Source organism: Populus euphratica, unplaced genomic scaffold, assembly GCF_000495115.2.
Source record: "Populus euphratica unplaced genomic scaffold, PopEup_1.0 scaffold759.1, whole genome shotgun sequence".
Classification (NCBI taxonomy): Eukaryota; Viridiplantae; Streptophyta; class Magnoliopsida; order Malpighiales; family Salicaceae; genus Populus; species Populus euphratica.
Window position 1 is genome coordinate 78,487 of NW_011500627.1, and position 17,672 is coordinate 96,158.

Here is a 17,672-nt window from a genome sequence, read left to right on the forward strand (position 1 = left end):
TATTGTTGTTGTTATTGTTGTTTTATAATTGTTGTTTATAATTTTTACAATTAACCTCCCTGTGGTTCGACCCCGGTCTTGCCGGGTTATTTATTACTTCGACACTCCTACACTTGGGAGAAGACATCAATCTTTTAGTCGTGTCATTCGACCACAAATAGGAATGTCTTGACCTCAACTTATTTTTCATATTCTAAATAGTCAATACACTTTCAATTCCTCCTAATGATTTTCCACCCCTCAATATGATAGCACATGTATTGTTCCTAGTAGACATAACTTGAGAAAACAACTTTTTAAAACCTTATGATTCCAGCATACCAATGACATTAACAAGTTATCATAATTTTTCTTCAAATTTTGGATATTTGATATTATTCTTGTTGAAATCACATCATGTTTTGTTGAATTGATAAGATATTAGATGTAAATGATTTTATCATCTCCTTTATATCATCCATTGCCCTACCACCCTTATATTGACTTATTTAGAGTGGTGGTGGTCTAGTTTGATATTAGGCATGTCTTTAATTAATACCTTGATTTATGATGCAAAGTCACCTTTTTAATTCTCATATCTTAAGTTAGGATGATCTCTTTATCCATGATTATAAGTTTTATAATTTGAAGAATACTTGTGGTATAGGTATGAGATGATTCCTATAACATTAACTTGATTTGTAGGGTCACCTTGAAGAGTTGAGAAATAACTGATAATATATATCCATAATTGTAAGTTTTATAATTAAAATCAGTATTATGTTGTGGGTATGAGACCATTTTCATAACATTAACTTGATTTTGTAGGATCACCTTGAAGAGTTGAGAAATAACTAATAGTATGTTCTTGCATCATGCAAATTTCATAAGTCTTAACTTGTTGTGAATTGCCTGTTATCAAAAAACACACTAAAAAGATAAGAGTATATAATAATTGCTCAAAGTTAGAAGAATTTATCTCATTAACAAGTTTAATGGGTATGTCAATTCTGGTGCCAAATTGTTGAGTATCGGAAGCCTTATTGGATATCAATTATCTAACAACTTTAGGTGTTTTGTCCATTAAAACTCCTATACTAGTTACATCTATCATTATCCTATTTTGTGGATTAAGTTCCTTATAAAAGTATTGAATGAAAAGTTTTTTAGAAATTTGATGTTGAAGGCAACTAACATATAGTTTTTTAAACTTTTCATAATATCTATACAAGGATCCCCTATTCAGTTGCTTTATTCCATATATTTCTTTTCTTTTTATAATACCTATGCAATGAAGTATTCCTTCCTATAAGATCATGGATGTAGGGGAAAGATAATGCAACTAATCTTTTACTGATTTCTTCAAAGAAAAAGGAAAGGCTGTAAACCTGATTTGTTTCTCTATGACCTTAATGGGTTTCATACTTGAGCAAACAATATGAAATTCTTTAAGATTTTTATAGGGATCATCACCTATAAAGCTATAGAAAAAGGATGTAAATGAATGAGGTCAAACTTAAACTCAAAATGAACATCAATTTGTGAAAAATTAATGTAAAGTGGTTGTTGTCTCAAGTTTGAAGCAACAAGCTCCTTAAAAGTATAAGGTTGTTAGATTGCTATTTTAGCATATTTGTTTATTGAATTTATAGGTGGTACTTGTTCAAAAATACATGGTATGAAGTTTTCTTATTAATTCACATTCTCCTCTAGCACAGTTGATAAAGGACATGTACTTGGTGATGTAAACAGTATGCATGCAATGAACTTGATATAATCCCTCATAACTCTTATCCTATTATCATCTTGATTAAATAATCATCATAAATATCATTTTAGTGCCTCTGCTCTTACTTGATAAAATTTATCTAACACTTCCTCACTAGGTTGTATTTCCTTTTTGGAATTGGAGTTGGATATACAATCTACAATAATAAGCTTAACTAAACAAAAGCACAAGCTTGATTCAAGTAAAAAAATGATTAACATCCTTAGCAACGACATTAAAAGTTTAACAAGTGTTGAAATTGTGTAAATCTAAACCCTTAAAATTAATAATTTGTAGTATAAAAATTAAGTGTATCATCTCACAAAAATACTAGTATTAAAACTTAATTACTAAATCAAAATAAGCTACTTAAATTTAGATTAAAACAAATAAAGCAAAAATGCACAAAATATGCTAATATTATGGAATCAACTAATATATAATTTAAATGATAAGTAATTAAAAGGGAGATTTTGTTTATGATCTAAAATAGCTAAAACAAAATTAGACAATTAAGAAAATAAAATAAACCAATTCTAAAAATCGAAAGACAAATTTGACAAAATATAAAATATATAGAGAAAAATATTTAACTTCAATTATAAGAATTATTCCTTAAGGATAATTAAACATCAATAATTGAATTTAAAAATGATTTTTAATCTGATTTGTGATAATAAATAAAACAACCATGAAACAAAACAAGTTTTTTTTCTACCTATCCTTACTTTTTAGTTAACTTAGCACCCATATATCGATTAACTATAATCATTTAATAACCTTCAATAAGCATGCAATAATTAATTACGTGACAACATTAAAGTCAAGATAAATGCAATTAATTCACAATAATTAAACAGGTATAGAAAGTTAATTTAATTAAGACTTATGTTTTTTAAGTAAAAATAAATAAACCATGGCTTCAAAAATTAGATAATCATCCTACTTAAGTTAATTAATCATGAATTTAACATAAACTAATCAACTAGCAATGGATTTAAAACCAAAAACATATGCTACACTTGATATAGAATTTAGATAATCAATCATTAGGTTTAATTATAGAAAAGCATAACTTATTCATGTATCACAATCAAACATAGAATAATTTTAAGTACAAATCCACATGATAATTTAAGATTTAAGAGTACTAACCTTTTAAAAATAAAAATAAGCTTGTTAAAAATTCAAAAAAAAAAGATAAAAAAATAATATGAAAAAAATAAAATCTCTTATTATCTTCTTTTATGTCTCTGAACATGATTAATCTTCTTCTTTAGAGCTTAGAATTGGTCATATGGAATTGAGAAAGTAAAGAACTTTTCTGGTTATAATGAATTCTTAATTAAATTATTTTAAGGTTTCCTTACACTAATTTGACTCTAATAATATGTATATCGACTTTGATCTTGTAGAGAAGTTTTCTAGTGACATGAGCCTCTTACCACATTATCAATAAACTGCCATGTTATCATTAGAAAGATAGGCTACATTTGACCAAGTTTGTTGGCGAATTTCAATTCTAACTTATTTAGTGTCTTTCTCTCTCATTAGGATAAGTTACTAGATTTACTATATATAAATGAAAAAAATTAAGATGTCTAATTTTTATCCTAACTAAAATCCTAACAAAATTCCATTTGTATCTATGTATATGATCCAAAAAGTATAATGATATCTATTCTAGCACATTTGAAAATTTTAACCTAACATTTTGCCATATCTTCACCAGAGATTCTATACACCTTTATACACCTGATTTATAATCTGACTAATCCTAATCCTACTAAGATTTATTGTTCGAGTTGGATTATTGATGCAATTAGGATTTGCGCTTCTTAGCTCTAATGACATGTTCAACAAGCTTTTTTTAATTCTTTACTTGAAATTATGTTAAAATGCTTCATTTAGCTTTACATATATACTTTATGTCTTTCATAGCACTGTTAAGTATAAAATAGGATAAGTAAACTATTATAAAACATAAAACATACATAAAAAATTAAGAGTTAAGTATCTAAAAATAAAATAATATGAGTGTATCATTAAATGTAAAATAGAAAAGGAAAAAAAATATATCACATATTTTTTATTTATTTATATTTAGTATTATAAAGGAATGCTAATTTGTGTACTCCATGTAATCATAAAAGGTGAATTATGTTTGAGAGGGTGCGATTACTCAAACTATCAATGTTATTTTTCAAAAAAAAATAATTGTATAACAAGAATTATTTGCATTTCTTACATACATAGAATAAGTGGTATGTATGAAAGCTATTGTGACTTTTTAGGCATAGACATTATGTCCATTCCATTTACATAATCTTAGAGGAATCCATTATTTATTTGAAGGGAAATAGTTTTTTTCCCTCAAAGTCGATAGATTATCTTAAAGAAAATGATCATACATTTATAATTATTGCATGTTTGTTTGTCTTTATTTTCTTATTCTTTTTCTTTAGAAAAAAAAGAAATAGTAAAATAGCGACAAAATTAGTGAGATAAAAATACAAACATTAAATATATTTTTATGAATCAAGATTCATTAATATTCCACCATTATCTATACAATTTTAAATTTCTCAATTATATTTACACTATATCTAGAACCAACTTAAAAAAGAAAAGATGTTATTTGTATGAGAAGAAAAAAAGTGAAAGAGAAGCATTTTTTTTTCCTTTTGTTAATTTAGATGAATGAAAAACAAATGAAAGTAAACATGCATGCTTTTTTCTTTAAATAAACAAAAAAGTAAAGAGAGATTTGAAATTATATTAAAGTTTTAAAAAATCCCAATCTTACTCTTAACCCCAAATGTTATATACATACATACATACATACATACATACATACATACATACATACATACATATATATATATATATATATATATATATATAGTATTAACAAAGAAACTAAAATAGCATGGACATTCATTATTCACTCAAACATATTTTTATTATTCTTTCATTGTAAAGATAGTAATTTTATAGTTTTTTCAGTATTTAAGATCTTACAATTTTGTTTTATCCTATGGTCAATATTTATAAACACAATTATTGTTTTTATTTGTTTATAGTAGGAAGCACATATATTCTCTATAAGAAAACAGAATCCAATCTGTATGAATTAAACCATGTATGAATTTCATCTTAAAATATTTACTTATTAGTTTTGCAACACATTTCTTTTAAACTATGTATCAAAATGAGCTAAAATATTACATGGAAATACTAGACAAACAAAACTATATTTTGATAAATTTCCAGGTTAAATAAAATTTAAAGATATATTATTTCATATGATTAAAGTTAATAGAAAAATCTTGTCAAATCTGCTAGACTAGACCTTGTATATTTTCTGGGACATATCTGAAATTACAGATGAAATTTTTATGCAATTTAAGTTAGGATGAAAATTAGATATTACAAGATTTCTAATAATTTAATAGTCAAATGACCAAATTGTCTTTGGAAGCGAAATTTCTTTAATTGGTGTCCAAAAGATTCTTCATATTTTCATCATGGTTTTTGGGTTATACTTAAGTGTTCTGATGGGATAACTTAGTATTTTAATAAATATAAAATATAATTAAAAATTAAAAGTGATTGGCGCTTGTGGGGAGCCTCTGCCATATTCAGATGACTCGAAAAATTCTTTCAGTAGCTAAATACTGACTTTCATACTGGAGTTGGGAGTAGCCCAACGAGCTTTTCTCAATGGTGGGGTGCATGTCGGTAGATGATAGATGGTGTTGCTAGGCTATTTTTCTTCTCACTATATTTTTTTCTCTTCTCGCCTTGAATTTAATGTTTATCCTTTAAAAAATTAAATGTATTCTCTTAGTTTGTATTTGTATCAATTTTGGTTATTTTTTAATTGCTATTTTTTTTTTGTTTACATAATTTTGAAGTTGATTTTGTTTTTTTAATTTTATTTATCAATATTTGATTTCATTTAATTTTTGTATCCAATTTGATTTTTATTATTTTGATTGCTATTTTTAATTCTTTTCTTGATTTATTTTGTTTTTAAATTCCAACTCTTATTATTTTATTCATTTATTTTGATATCACACTTGGTTTTTATTCTTTTGATTGCTACTGATTTTGTTTTTTAATTTCATTTCTTATTATTTTATTCATTTAATTTTTATATCAAACTTGGTTCTCATTCTTTTAATTACTATTGATTTTTTTTAATCTTTTAATTACTATTGATTTTTTAATTTGATCTCTCATTATTTTATTTATTTAATTTTTATATCAAACCTGGTTCTTATTTTTTCTATTGCTATTTGCTTTGTTTTTTAATATTTTTATTTATTTATTTTTTTTAATTTCATCTCTCAATATTTGGATGACCGAAAATTTTACTTCTTGATTTTTTTATATTTATCTTTTATGGAGTAATGTCAATTTTATAATTCATTTATGAGTTTTAAAAATTAGTTTGATTTGACTTTTATTTTTTTAATTTTTTTAAATTAATTTTTTAATTTTATCCATTAATATTAAATTATTCGGCCTTAAATCTTGTAATTTTTTAGGTTTTTATTTTAAAGAATTCTTTATCCAAATCTAATGTTTCAAATTGCACATTAGTTAAGTTAATAAATATTAAAAATTAACTTTTTTTTATTAATTTTTTTTAGTTTTATCTTTTATAATTTACTTTTTTTATTAATTTTTTTTTAATTTTATCTTTTATAATTTACTTTTTTATCTGGAATCACTATTTTTTTTATTTAATTTTTATATATAAAATTCTTTCAGTCTTCGTATCGGAAATTTAGCATTGTGAACTCACGTCGGTTTCTTTTTCGTTTTTATAAATAAATGTGGCATGCTGACTCTACAATCCAAACTCGAATTACGCTTTCGTTTTCTTCACCTCTTCTTCTCCAGCAAAACGACAGATCCTTGCGCGGTGAGAAATACACGCCTGTCTCTCACCCACACAGTACGCCACTCTAAAAAAATGGAATTAAAAAATGGAAAATGAGGTGGCCCCATCCCACGACCTAGCGTTCCCGTGACATTGTCACAGCAGACGCAATTCTTTCAAGTTACACCTACCTTGCTTCCCCTCACCAGAATATCTCTTCTTTAAAGAGTAAAAAAGAATCTGGTAATACATGAGGAGTAGGGAAATGACTTTAATTTAATAAATAAATACAAGAAGATCGAAAGAAGAAGTGAAAAAATGGCGATACCGAAGATGGGATTGATGGCTTGGTTTAACAAGAGTATCGTCGATCCTCTCTATCAAATCCTTCGCAGGTTCTTTAATATAATTTTATTTATTTGTTTTATTTTATTTTATTTTTATAGAATTTGATAGATTGTTGTTATATGTTGTTTTGCAGGGGTTTAGAGCCGAAGCAATTGGCTCTCTCAACGGCACTTGGTATTACTCTCGGAATATTTCCCATTTGCGGTATGCTTTTATATATATATAGATATCAAATGAAATGAAATTATATTGTATGGTTCTTGAAGCTATTAACTAAAATAAAAAATTTTGTTTGGATGGGTAGGTGTTACTGTTCTGCTTTGTGGAGTAGCTATTGCGTTGCTTAGATCTCTTTGCCATGCTCCCACTGTGATGTTAGCTAACTTCATTGCTACTCCTTTAGAGTTGAGGTATTTCTGCTTTCTGATCATATCCATCTTCATCGTTGATATTGCGTTATAAGGTTCGGTTTCTTTACGAAATACTTGGTGATTTGATTCGGGTCTCTGAATGCACTAACGGGACTTGGTATGCATTCGGACATGATAATAGCATTTTCTCTTTGCTGCCCTTTTTGTGCATTTGCAGCGTACTGGGTTCGTTTTTCTATTCTGAATTCTGAATTTTGTGTTTCGCTTTCAAGCTTGGTGGTGCCCTTCTTGCGTTTTGGCGAAGCTATGTCCGGTGGACCGCATTTTCCATTGACGTCTGATGCACTGAAAAAGGTTTTCACAGGACAAGCTTCGCGTGAAGTTATATTAAGTGTTGCCCATGCGGTAAGTTGCCAAATTGGTTGTAACCAAGGCTCTTGCTCCATCTCACATGAATGAACGCAATTGTAATCCCATGTTTTCCTTCTCTTGTATTAAAATCTTTAAGATATTAGGTTTAACATCTCGGGATCAAGAAATGAGTCAGTATAATCTATGATGTTCCTCAGCTTAAGCTACATCTTATTTTGAACATGATCTACTTTGATGAACTTGAGCTTGAACAATATTATATGTCTAGTTTGCATTTTGTGCTTCACTTGGCCTGTGGTCTTCGTTTGCGGTATGCCAGTTACCCTTTCTCCCTAATGCCTTAGCTGTTGACTGACATTGTTAACAAAAGAAGCTTGCATAATAAGAAGTGTGAACATGAAATGTGTTTTCCAAATGTTCTAAGATCCAAGGTCATGGTGCCAAATTGGTACAAGTGACACAGCATTTGCTAATTATGCTACTTCTATATGCTGGATGAACGTCGAGAATGTCACTGTAGAACCACCTAGTGGGTGATTGCAATGCTTTGTTCGAAGTGTAAGGTTTTTTAATTGAGTAGGTCTATATTTGTGAATTAGCCTTTCAGATGATTCTTGAGTCCTGCAACGTCATGGCCAGAGGATATTGGTTTCTTTCAATTGAGTAATCTAGGACACGTTTTGGTGTCCGAAGTGGGAGTACAGAGTTGATGTTCTTGATGTGCATGACTAAATTTTGCTTTAAGAACATCAGATGATAATGTTAGGTTATTATGGTTCTTCATGTTGAGAGGATGGATGAATCGAGCCACATACAGGATGAATCAAGCCACATTCTAAAGAATGTGGATGTAACGAGCACACAGATGTACAAAATCCTTTCCGTTTATGGAGTTGCTGTCTTATTAATTATCCACTTTCTAAAGACTGGTTGGTATTTTTTTGAATAGGGCATATGCGTTAACAAATGATGAAGTGGTAGAAACCCCGTGCACTCGAACTGCGCATAAGCGAAGTCCAATGCACCATTAGTTAAAATTAGAACATGGAGGATAAGATGTATTAAAAATCAAGTAGCTGTTTCGGAGTACCTAATTTGACTCCCAATGCTGATTGTTGTAAAATTTTAGATTAGATAGAACTTTCAATTACTGTAGTGGATCAGCAATGCTTTGACTTGTTCTTTTCAGTTTCCTTCTTGAACCACTGGGATGATTCTGCACTTTTAAATGGGCTAAATTTGTTGTGCTCTTGAGGAAATCCATATGTGGCTATACCTGTAGATTCAATATATATTTTTTGTTTCCTTTCATAGGTATTCTTATTTTATCTGATATTTAATGTTGACACAATGATTTTGCAGCTGTTGGGATGGCTAGTTGCAGCACCCTTTATTCTGGCTGCACTCTACATAATATTTTTGCCATGTTTCAAGGTCTTGGTTCACAAGTTCAGCACCGTTCCATTAAGCCCAAAGAAATCACCCAATTCACTCTCAGAAGTCAAGCTTAAGGTAAGGGATGTTTAATGAATGTTTTGTAAGCCATTCATTTACTGTCCATTGCACTGACAGCAAGACCGCTGATTAACATAATAATACTGTATGTACATAAAAATTACAGAAACTTAGTGTATACATAATGTCATGCCTTATGAGCTTGCTATCGTCGAGTTGTTTCCAAAGTTTGTACTTCTATTTGAATTTATGAAAGTGGAAAGGTTCCTGGTTAGTTTTGTGCGAGGAAAATCCTACTGTTGTCTCTATTTTGTTTCATGTTGGGTGTACTCTTTGATTGCTTTAATCAAATTGTCATTTTACTCTTGTTTTTGGGTTGGCCAGAATCTTGACTTTGCTCCTTCCTCTGCTGTTGTAATAATGTAGTGCGAGTGGTAGAACCATATGAAGGGAGTCCGTGTTGGCTTGGCTGGCTACATTTCTACTTCTGTGTTGACTAGGAATTTTAATGGAATTGGATAGAAGTTATTGCTTTCAATTTTGCTTCTGGTGATGAATGTTTCTTGTGCTTCATTACCAGTAGTCTTGATCGAGTTCGTGATTGTTTATTTATTGTTCTGTCACCTCCTTGGTTCCTCTTCCAGATTCCTATTGAGCATGGAAAAATTATGTCCAATAACTCGAGGTTAGGGGATGCCAATTGAACATGGAAAAATCCAGTCCCATATTGAACTCCAGGTTAGGGGATAGCAATACTGCTTCAAGTCACCGAATGCAGGTTCTATGCCTGTTTTGGTTATTCACCTTGCTCTTAGCAAACTGTGCCCAATTTGTCTTGTGGAAAAGTAGTGTTGTTGGTGGAGGTGGTAATAAGTTGCTCCCGGTTCAATTAGTTTCAAGATCTGCTGTGGGTATAAAATTCAGAGGTAAAACACTATTTGATATTGGTATTAAATTCAACTGAATCTTAAAACTTCCTAACTTTAAAATTAATCTGTGTAAGACTTGTCATGATATAATTTAGTTAATTTGATCTATTTAAAAATAATTTAGTTGACCAATAATTTTTTTTTTAAGAATAAAATCGAAAAAACAAAAATTAAATTAATTTTTTCTCCTGACTTAATTTTTTTGTCTAGCCTAGATTTGAAGTTCTCCAACATGACTTGACTTGACTTTGCAAATCCAAAGAAAAATTGTTTTGGGGGTAGGTTAACATTCTTCTTCTTCTTCTCTCCTTTTTTTTTTTTTTTCTAATTTGGTTGCAATAATTTGATCCAATCCGGTTCACATGGTTTTAGCTTTATAAAACTGAAACGAAATCAGACTCAATGATTTTTCTAGTTTTTAAATTAATTTGTTCGATTTTTTGTGTTTTCAATTATTTTTTTTTTTAATGATTTGCTTGGTTGATTAGTATTTTTAAACATTTCTAATTTGCATATCAATCAAGAAGTAATCTAAAAAATAAAAATTTAATAAGTTTTATTTATAAAATTTTAATATATTTTTAAATATTAATTCTAAGATTTGAATCTAAAAAAATCAAAGAAAAAAATTTAACTACCAAACGTATTTAAATTTATTGTAAATTTCAATCAAGAGTAATACCAATTGATTTTTAACTTCTAAAAAGTAAAAAATAAAAAAAATAAATTGTGATACTCAATTTTCATTTATAGTCTAAAAAAAGAAGAAAAAAGCTCCTAATATAGATCTAATATAGATAAAAGAAAAGTTGCCATAATCACAATTCACATACTAGAAAAAGATAATCTTATATTTAAACAGCATGATAGGAATAACATATGGTAGGCTTATGATGATAGATTTATGATTTAAACAGTGATGATAATTTTTAGTTTGATTTAATTTTTATTTATAAAATTAAACTGAAATAAGATATGGTAGGTTTATGATGATAGATTTATGATTTAAACAATAATGATAATTTTTAGTTTGATTTGATTTTTATCTATAAAATTAAACTGAAATTTGTTTAAAAAATTTAAATCAAAATCAAACAAAAAACAATTCCAACAAATCGAATATAAAATTATAAAATTCTGTTTTTTATAATTATATAATAATTATTGTTTTTTAATTGATAAAATATATATATATTTTTATTAAAATTAGTGATGAAATCATAATGATAAAACTTATATTGTCCAAGGAGGCTAATATGAGATTCAAGTTGAAAAGAAATTTAATTGACTAAGTTAAAAATCTGGTTTGACTCGATGACCTTGAAAAACTTAACCCTCAACTTGTTGATTTTATTTAAAAAAATGATTAAAATAATATTATTTTTATTCTATATAAAAAAATCAAAGATTGATTTTATCAACTTATAACCCTTTTAAAAAAAAATTATAATAGGTTTTTGATGGCTTGTAATTTAAGTTATTATTGTTTAATTTTTATATATATTTAATTTTTTTACCACCAAATATTTATTTGTATTAAATTGTCAATGCCAATCTTATGTTATTAAATTTTCTTGCCACTAAATAATATGCATTCCTGATATTGTTTTATTTTTATTTTTTTTATTTTGCTTGAGTGAATAGGACTCCTACTCTATAATAGTTTAAATACAACAAGTTAAAATTGAAATTAGAAACCTTTGTCTTTAAAGGGAAAAAAAATAAAATAATCATAGACATTCCATGCAAAAAAAAAATCTTTATTGTGCATTCTATCATCCCAATTAAAAAGTACAACAAAAATACTGTACTTTGATTTCTTAATAATAAAACTTTGAGATTTCTTAATAATAAAACTTGAAATTTAAAATGTGTAATTATAACATGATAAATTATATGATGAAATTTAAAATGTGTAATTATAACATGGTATAATTAGAAAATATGAAAATAAAAAAAGATATATTTATTTTTTATTTTTAATAAATATCTTTATTTTGTAGCTAATTATTTTAGATATAATTCTCTATTAAATTTTACAAAATAAAAAATTAAACATGCTACATCACAGAAAGTACGCCCGGTTGATGAAGGAATAAAGAAATATATGAACACTGAAAAGACTATTGTAACAGGAACAGCTCAACAAGAACTTCGGCAACTCTTTATTATATGCTGTCGATCGCCGGCTGCTTTATCTACAAGCCCTTTCAACATCTTGAATAACCATATTCTGTGACTTTTTCTTAATCATTTATCCACGTAACAGCAGGGGAAGACTGGTGGGGTCGAAGATTTCCAAAGTGACGGCTCACCATCATATACCATGTGATAGTCAATTCTCTACTGCTAGTAGGAAATTTGGTGTTGGTTTCTTGATGATAAGAACATGTTGATTTTACAGAAACCAGAAACGCCGAGAAATCAAAACCATATACTACAAAGAATTGAAGAAGGGTGATTAGATATACCGCTGCTGAGGCCTCAGAGTGCTGCAAAATTTATATGCACAACCACAATCACAAGTTAAATCATTTGTGAATTCTAAGAGTTTTAGTTTAATTAATCAAATTTTAAATTTATATTTTAAAAATTATTATTTCGAGTATTATAAATAAATCCAGTACGTGAAAAATGACCCGTGGGTTCATAATTAAAAAAAAAAATTAAATCTTTTATACCGACAAACAAAATCCACAGCAAAAAGAATGATACTATCTAGGATGCTAGACGTAGAGATGTAGATTGAAAACTAAAGATTGGAAGGTCGGCTGCCGGGGGCGGACTTGTGGTGTACTGTTGGAGGCTGTAAAAACTGTGGTGTGGAGTGTCTGTGTCTCTGAAGATTAAAATAGTTTTTTTTTTTTTTTGAGGGCTCGATTTTTTTCAATTTGTTTTTTTTTTTATGGTTAGTTTAATCGACTTTTCTGTTTTTTTCTAACCTTAGATTCAAGTATAAACATCAAGTTGCCATGGCGACGTTTTGTGGAGGAGATTCAGGGTCCTCCACGTGACGCAAACTCCCTAGATCAGAAGAAAAAGAATTATTTTTTTTCACAGTTCAAAACACTCTCGTCTTTGTTTATCACTTATCCAGAAAACAAAAACAGAAAAATAAATTTGCTTTTCCAGTTTTCACAGATATCCAAGAACAAACCCAGCTTGTTCTTCTGCTCATGATGTTTCACCTACCTTACCTTTCCATGCCCTTCACTCCTTCATCTTGTGATCCCTCCTTTATTATTTAGAGCTCACTTGCATTTCCTCTCCTTACTGCTTTTATCTATTTTAATTCCCACATTTTCTTATTCTCTCTCATTTTCTAAAGAAGTTAACTCTTTCTTAATTGTTTATTCAAGATTTAAAAACAACATTCCCTCTCTTCCTTGATTTGCTTATTTTTGCTCCCTTCTCAATCCATCAAATATATTTCTAAGCTTTATTCCCCATCAGGGTTCTCTTCAAAGCTTGCTTTTTTTTTTTTGGTTCTATGATTTATGTGAATCTTGGGTTGTTTATAATTGAACTTAGTGTACTCATTTGCGATGTCTCGTTCCAAATCAGAGCCGCCTAGCTGTTATTCAACAACAGCCTCTTCTACTTCACGATCACCGGTAGCTTCAACTGAGCTGAAGTTATACCAAGCTTTCATCTTTTCCGTTCCAATTTTCTTCGCTTTCATCCTCCTCTTCTTGTTTTATTTGTTCTATCTTCGTCGTAGAAGGGTTGATTGGGCATCTCTTAGAATGCGAGCTTCCTTGCAAGACCACACTGTTGACATCTCTAGAGTAAGATGAGGTTTTGGCCCTTTGTATGCCTTTTCATAATTCGCGTGTATGCAATGTCAATTTGGTTATGTACTTTTGGTTGTGAATTAGCAGGTTGAGATGGGTTTGAAGAAAGAATTGAGAGAAATGCTTCCCATTATTGTATACAAGGAAAGCTTTTCTGTCAGAGATACACAGTGAGTACGCTTTTCTTGATTTGTTTTACTCTTTGAATATTTTCTTGTTTCCTTTTTAAATTTGGTAGACTTATTATTTTGCTTTTGCTTTGTAAATATATTTGAATCATAATCTTATCAATATATGTATATGTTTAGGAGCTTAAAAAAAACAGCTCATGATACTAGCTTGCTTTTATACGCTAAGAGGAGTGGAGGTGGGAGTATTTTAGGCGGAATATAATGGTGCCTTATTACGATCATTTTCAGCATGCTTTTTTTTTCTTTCTTCCCTGTGTGAGGGTTTCTGTGCTGTGACTTGCAAGTGTCTAATGCTCATTCGGTGTTGTCATTACAGATTGACAATGTGATGGAGTAGTTGTTGGCCATGTTTCTGTTAGCTTCTAGTCAGTCCACTTGTGGAATTGAGTATTATTTATCACGTAGAGATTTCGATGCAAAGAATATCGTTAATGATTGTGCTATGTTGCTGCTTCTTTGGATTAAATATATTAAAAAGCAACGATTGGCAAGCAAGTAGAGTTTAAATTTTTAATGTTCTGTCCTGTATATGATGGTTGAGGGATCATTCTTGTACAAGAATCCCATGTCATCACTATATTTTCTAATCGAGGGCCAATTTCTAATTTGAATTCCACAAGTAGTTGAATTTGGATTTATATGACTTTGGCTGGCATCATTGTCATATTTTAACATGATAATTCCTTTCCTCATTATTATGAGAAAAATCAAATCATTGGTATTGCTCACGTGACAAATAATTCGAGTTCATCAATAATGGTCTTTTTATTTGGATCCTGCAAGGCCATTTCACAAGCAAAAACCATTAAGTGCGCAGAAGCTAAGTAGAATGGTTTCATATTTTACCTGCATCCATCTCAAGATAGCTTGAGCCACTATAATGATGATCAATTGACTATGCTCACAAAGCACGGAGTTCTGAGATGCAGTCAAAGGGCCATCTTTGAAAAGTAAGGAAAAGATGTAAATATGATCACAGTTATATTTTGGAAAGTGTAGATCATATTTCAAGCATTTTTTATTAAAAAAAAATTACTTTACCAAGTTTTCCATATTTAAAGAGCTGGCCTGACTACTGGTGTGCATAATTTTCCATGAAAAAAGAAAATGTTCTTAAATGTTTTAAAATGGTTAGATTTGGGGTTTTATGCATCCGCAGGCAGAGGCTGGGGGCTGGATGGTACATGGTCCAGCCAAAAGTGAAAGTTTTCCCTCATGCCATTGTTCTTAGAGTTTTGCATAGAGGAAGCTAGGGCCCAAATGAGTTCTTGGGTCTATTTCATTTATAATTATCCAAGTCTGCTCTGCAAGCACATCTGAACAAGTTATTGTGAAGTAACACAATAGAATCCGCAACCTTATAGTTTGATTCTTTGTATTCTATACTTTATCTAGAAATAATTCTGTGAAAGAATTTATGCGGTGCTCTTAACAAAAATATATATGAAGCCTTAAATTTGTGACATGTAGAGCTGAGCTTTCTGTGATAGCTCATGACATGAACTGACCTTGAATTAATGACATTCAGAGGGATTTCATGAATTAATTCTCCTCCAGCTTTTATTTTATCTATGTTTCCAACAGGAGGGATTTATTTCTGTAAATGCTTTGGAAACATATGATGCAATTATATGTTCTGTACTTTTATATTCGGTGAGTGCCTTAATCGCTGGGATTTTAACTTGAAGGTTGTTAGGAAGAATTTGTCATATACAACAATGTTGCTATATATTTACTCAATGTTGTTCCTTGATTTTGATGAGAGAGCTGAATCATATACAAAGAAACATTATCAATGTTGTGGTTCTTGGATAGGGGCACATGCCATGAAATTCCTTATTTTCTAACAGTATATGCAGTGAGTTAGAGTTTTTTTTTTTTGAACAAATGAACTAGAATAGAATTTTGAAGACATAAAGAAACATAAAACCACACTCATGAGCTCAATAAGATGGCAAACATCTTTACTCATTGGCTAAACGATAGGGAAAATTTTAATCAATACTTAGCTATATTACACTTCAGATGCATGAGGCTGTAATTCAGAAATTGCACCTATAAAAGCATTTGAGCATTTAATTCTGAGCTTTGATTATCTGATGAGGTGCTCACTTTATGAACACAGATGCCCGGTATGCTTGGGCGACTACCAAGCAGAGGATAAGCTTCAACAAATACCTGCATGTGGCCACACATTTCACATGGACTGCATTGACCATTGGCTGGCCAACCACACTACCTGCCCCCTCTGCCGTCTTTCCCTCCTTGCATCAGTCAAAGCTCCTAGTGAACCACCTAGAAATCAAGTAGAAGCTGTTCAGGAATCTTCTGCGGCAGAGAATGGTGAGGGAGCATCTGTTCAACCAAGGCCAGAAAGTTGTGAAGAATCTCAAGCGACACCACTCTCTCAGTCAATGGATGAAGTATTCGGGACTCTTCAAAACAGTGCTGGAGAAGAGCAAAGATCTGAATGTGCTGATCAAGGGAGAGAGTTAAGGTTTGCAAGGAACGAAGCCGAAGAGCATGAGAATAGTAGAGATTCTTCTGGTACTTTTTTGCAAGTTCTTGGAGTGAATACACACACACACACACACACACCTCAAATTTTAACTTCCAAGATGGTTCCTAACAAGAGCAGTTTCTGCTCTGGTCATTTTCTCAATTCATCTTGTCATGTGACCACCAAGCATTTCAATATCATGACCATTCTGGAAATTTACACCTGTATTCTTGTCTTCACACACATAATTATAGTTATAATTTCAGGATCCGCAATGCACTCTTGTTACAAGCCTGAATATAGAATCGGTCAACTGTAATTAGTGTTTCAGTTATCATGGATTATTCTATCAGCCTGTTGTTGATGTTGCATAGAATATGACATATTTTGATAAGCCATTGAAATTCTCTTTTTATTGTCTCTTAGCAGCTTAATGCCATGCATAAAGTGAGAGAACGAAGCTGATGGTGCCCGTCACAGAATCCATTGGCCATCCCCCTTCATGTTGCTCTCCAAGCAAGAAGAGGGAGTTGCACAAAATAGATGTTGCCAGCTGGCAAGGTCCATTGTTTCTCATTACGATGTGAAAATCCGAAAAGGCTTAAATATATGATCCGGCTACAAAGATGAGTTTTGTCTTGGCTTGCATCATCGGAGGAGGGAGTCATTTTGTCCACAGGATTGGCATCATCAATGCATGGATGGATAATGTGATACGAAGGCGGGGGATTTTATAGCTGACATGTTCTGTTTGGTACTGTTTTAGCCTGTAATTTATCAAGAATTGATGCATTGTATTCTCAACATGGTGGTGGTGTTTGAGGATAGATGTTTTAAAGTGTTTTTTATATGAACATATATTAAAATAAATTATTTATTTTTATATTAATATAACAAAATAATTTAAAAATTTAAAAATTAATATTTTAAATAAAAAATTTAAATGTTTGAAAAACATGGCTTCAACCAAATTGTAAAAGGAAGGAGTGTCAATACATCCATTTACTATGAGCAATCAAGTCATGAAAAAAATTTCACAATTCTCGGAAATATGTGCCCTTGCTCTGCATATTT

General features: G+C 30.1%; 1 protein-coding gene across 8 annotated transcripts; it reads left to right on the top strand.

Moving 5' to 3' along the window:
• The first annotated feature begins 6,785 nt into the window (after positions 1 to 6,785).
• On the top strand, positions 6,786 to 17,436 carry LOC105115762 (E3 ubiquitin-protein ligase). 8 transcript variants are annotated; one of them, XM_011012773.1, is made up of 8 exons: positions 6,786 to 7,033; positions 7,120 to 7,190; positions 7,291 to 7,396; positions 7,630 to 7,762; positions 9,092 to 9,241; positions 9,617 to 9,618; positions 16,476 to 16,645; positions 17,025 to 17,436. In XM_011012773.1, exons 1-8 carry the CDS (start codon positions 6,957 to 6,959, stop codon positions 17,030 to 17,032), a joined length of 717 nt encoding a protein of 238 aa, XP_011011075.1. In that variant the 5' UTR covers positions 6,786 to 6,956; the 3' UTR covers positions 17,033 to 17,436. The 8 variants fall into 8 exon arrangements, with proteins under 8 accessions (XP_011011075.1, XP_011011076.1, XP_011011077.1 ...); XM_011012774.1 differs by lacking the exons at positions 16,476 to 16,645; positions 17,025 to 17,436 and having other exon boundaries at positions 6,790 to 7,033; positions 9,595 to 9,796; XM_011012775.1 differs by lacking the exons at positions 9,617 to 9,618; positions 16,476 to 16,645; positions 17,025 to 17,436 and adding an exon at positions 9,829 to 10,108 and having other exon boundaries at positions 6,792 to 7,033.
• The last annotated feature ends 236 nt before the right edge of the window (positions 17,437 to 17,672 follow it).

Coding starts and splice junctions, on each gene's coding strand:
- LOC105115762 (XM_011012770.1), top strand. CDS start 13,659: ATGTCTCGTTCCAAATCAGAGCCGCCTAGCTGTTATTCAACAACAGCC. Junction 13,902..13,991: donor ACACTGTTGACATCTCTAGA/GTAAGATGAGGT, acceptor GTTGTGAATTAG/CAGGTTGAGATGGGTTTGAA. Junction 14,078..16,223: donor TTTTCTGTCAGAGATACACA/GTGAGTACGCTT, acceptor TTATGAACACAG/ATGCCCGGTATGCTTGGGCG.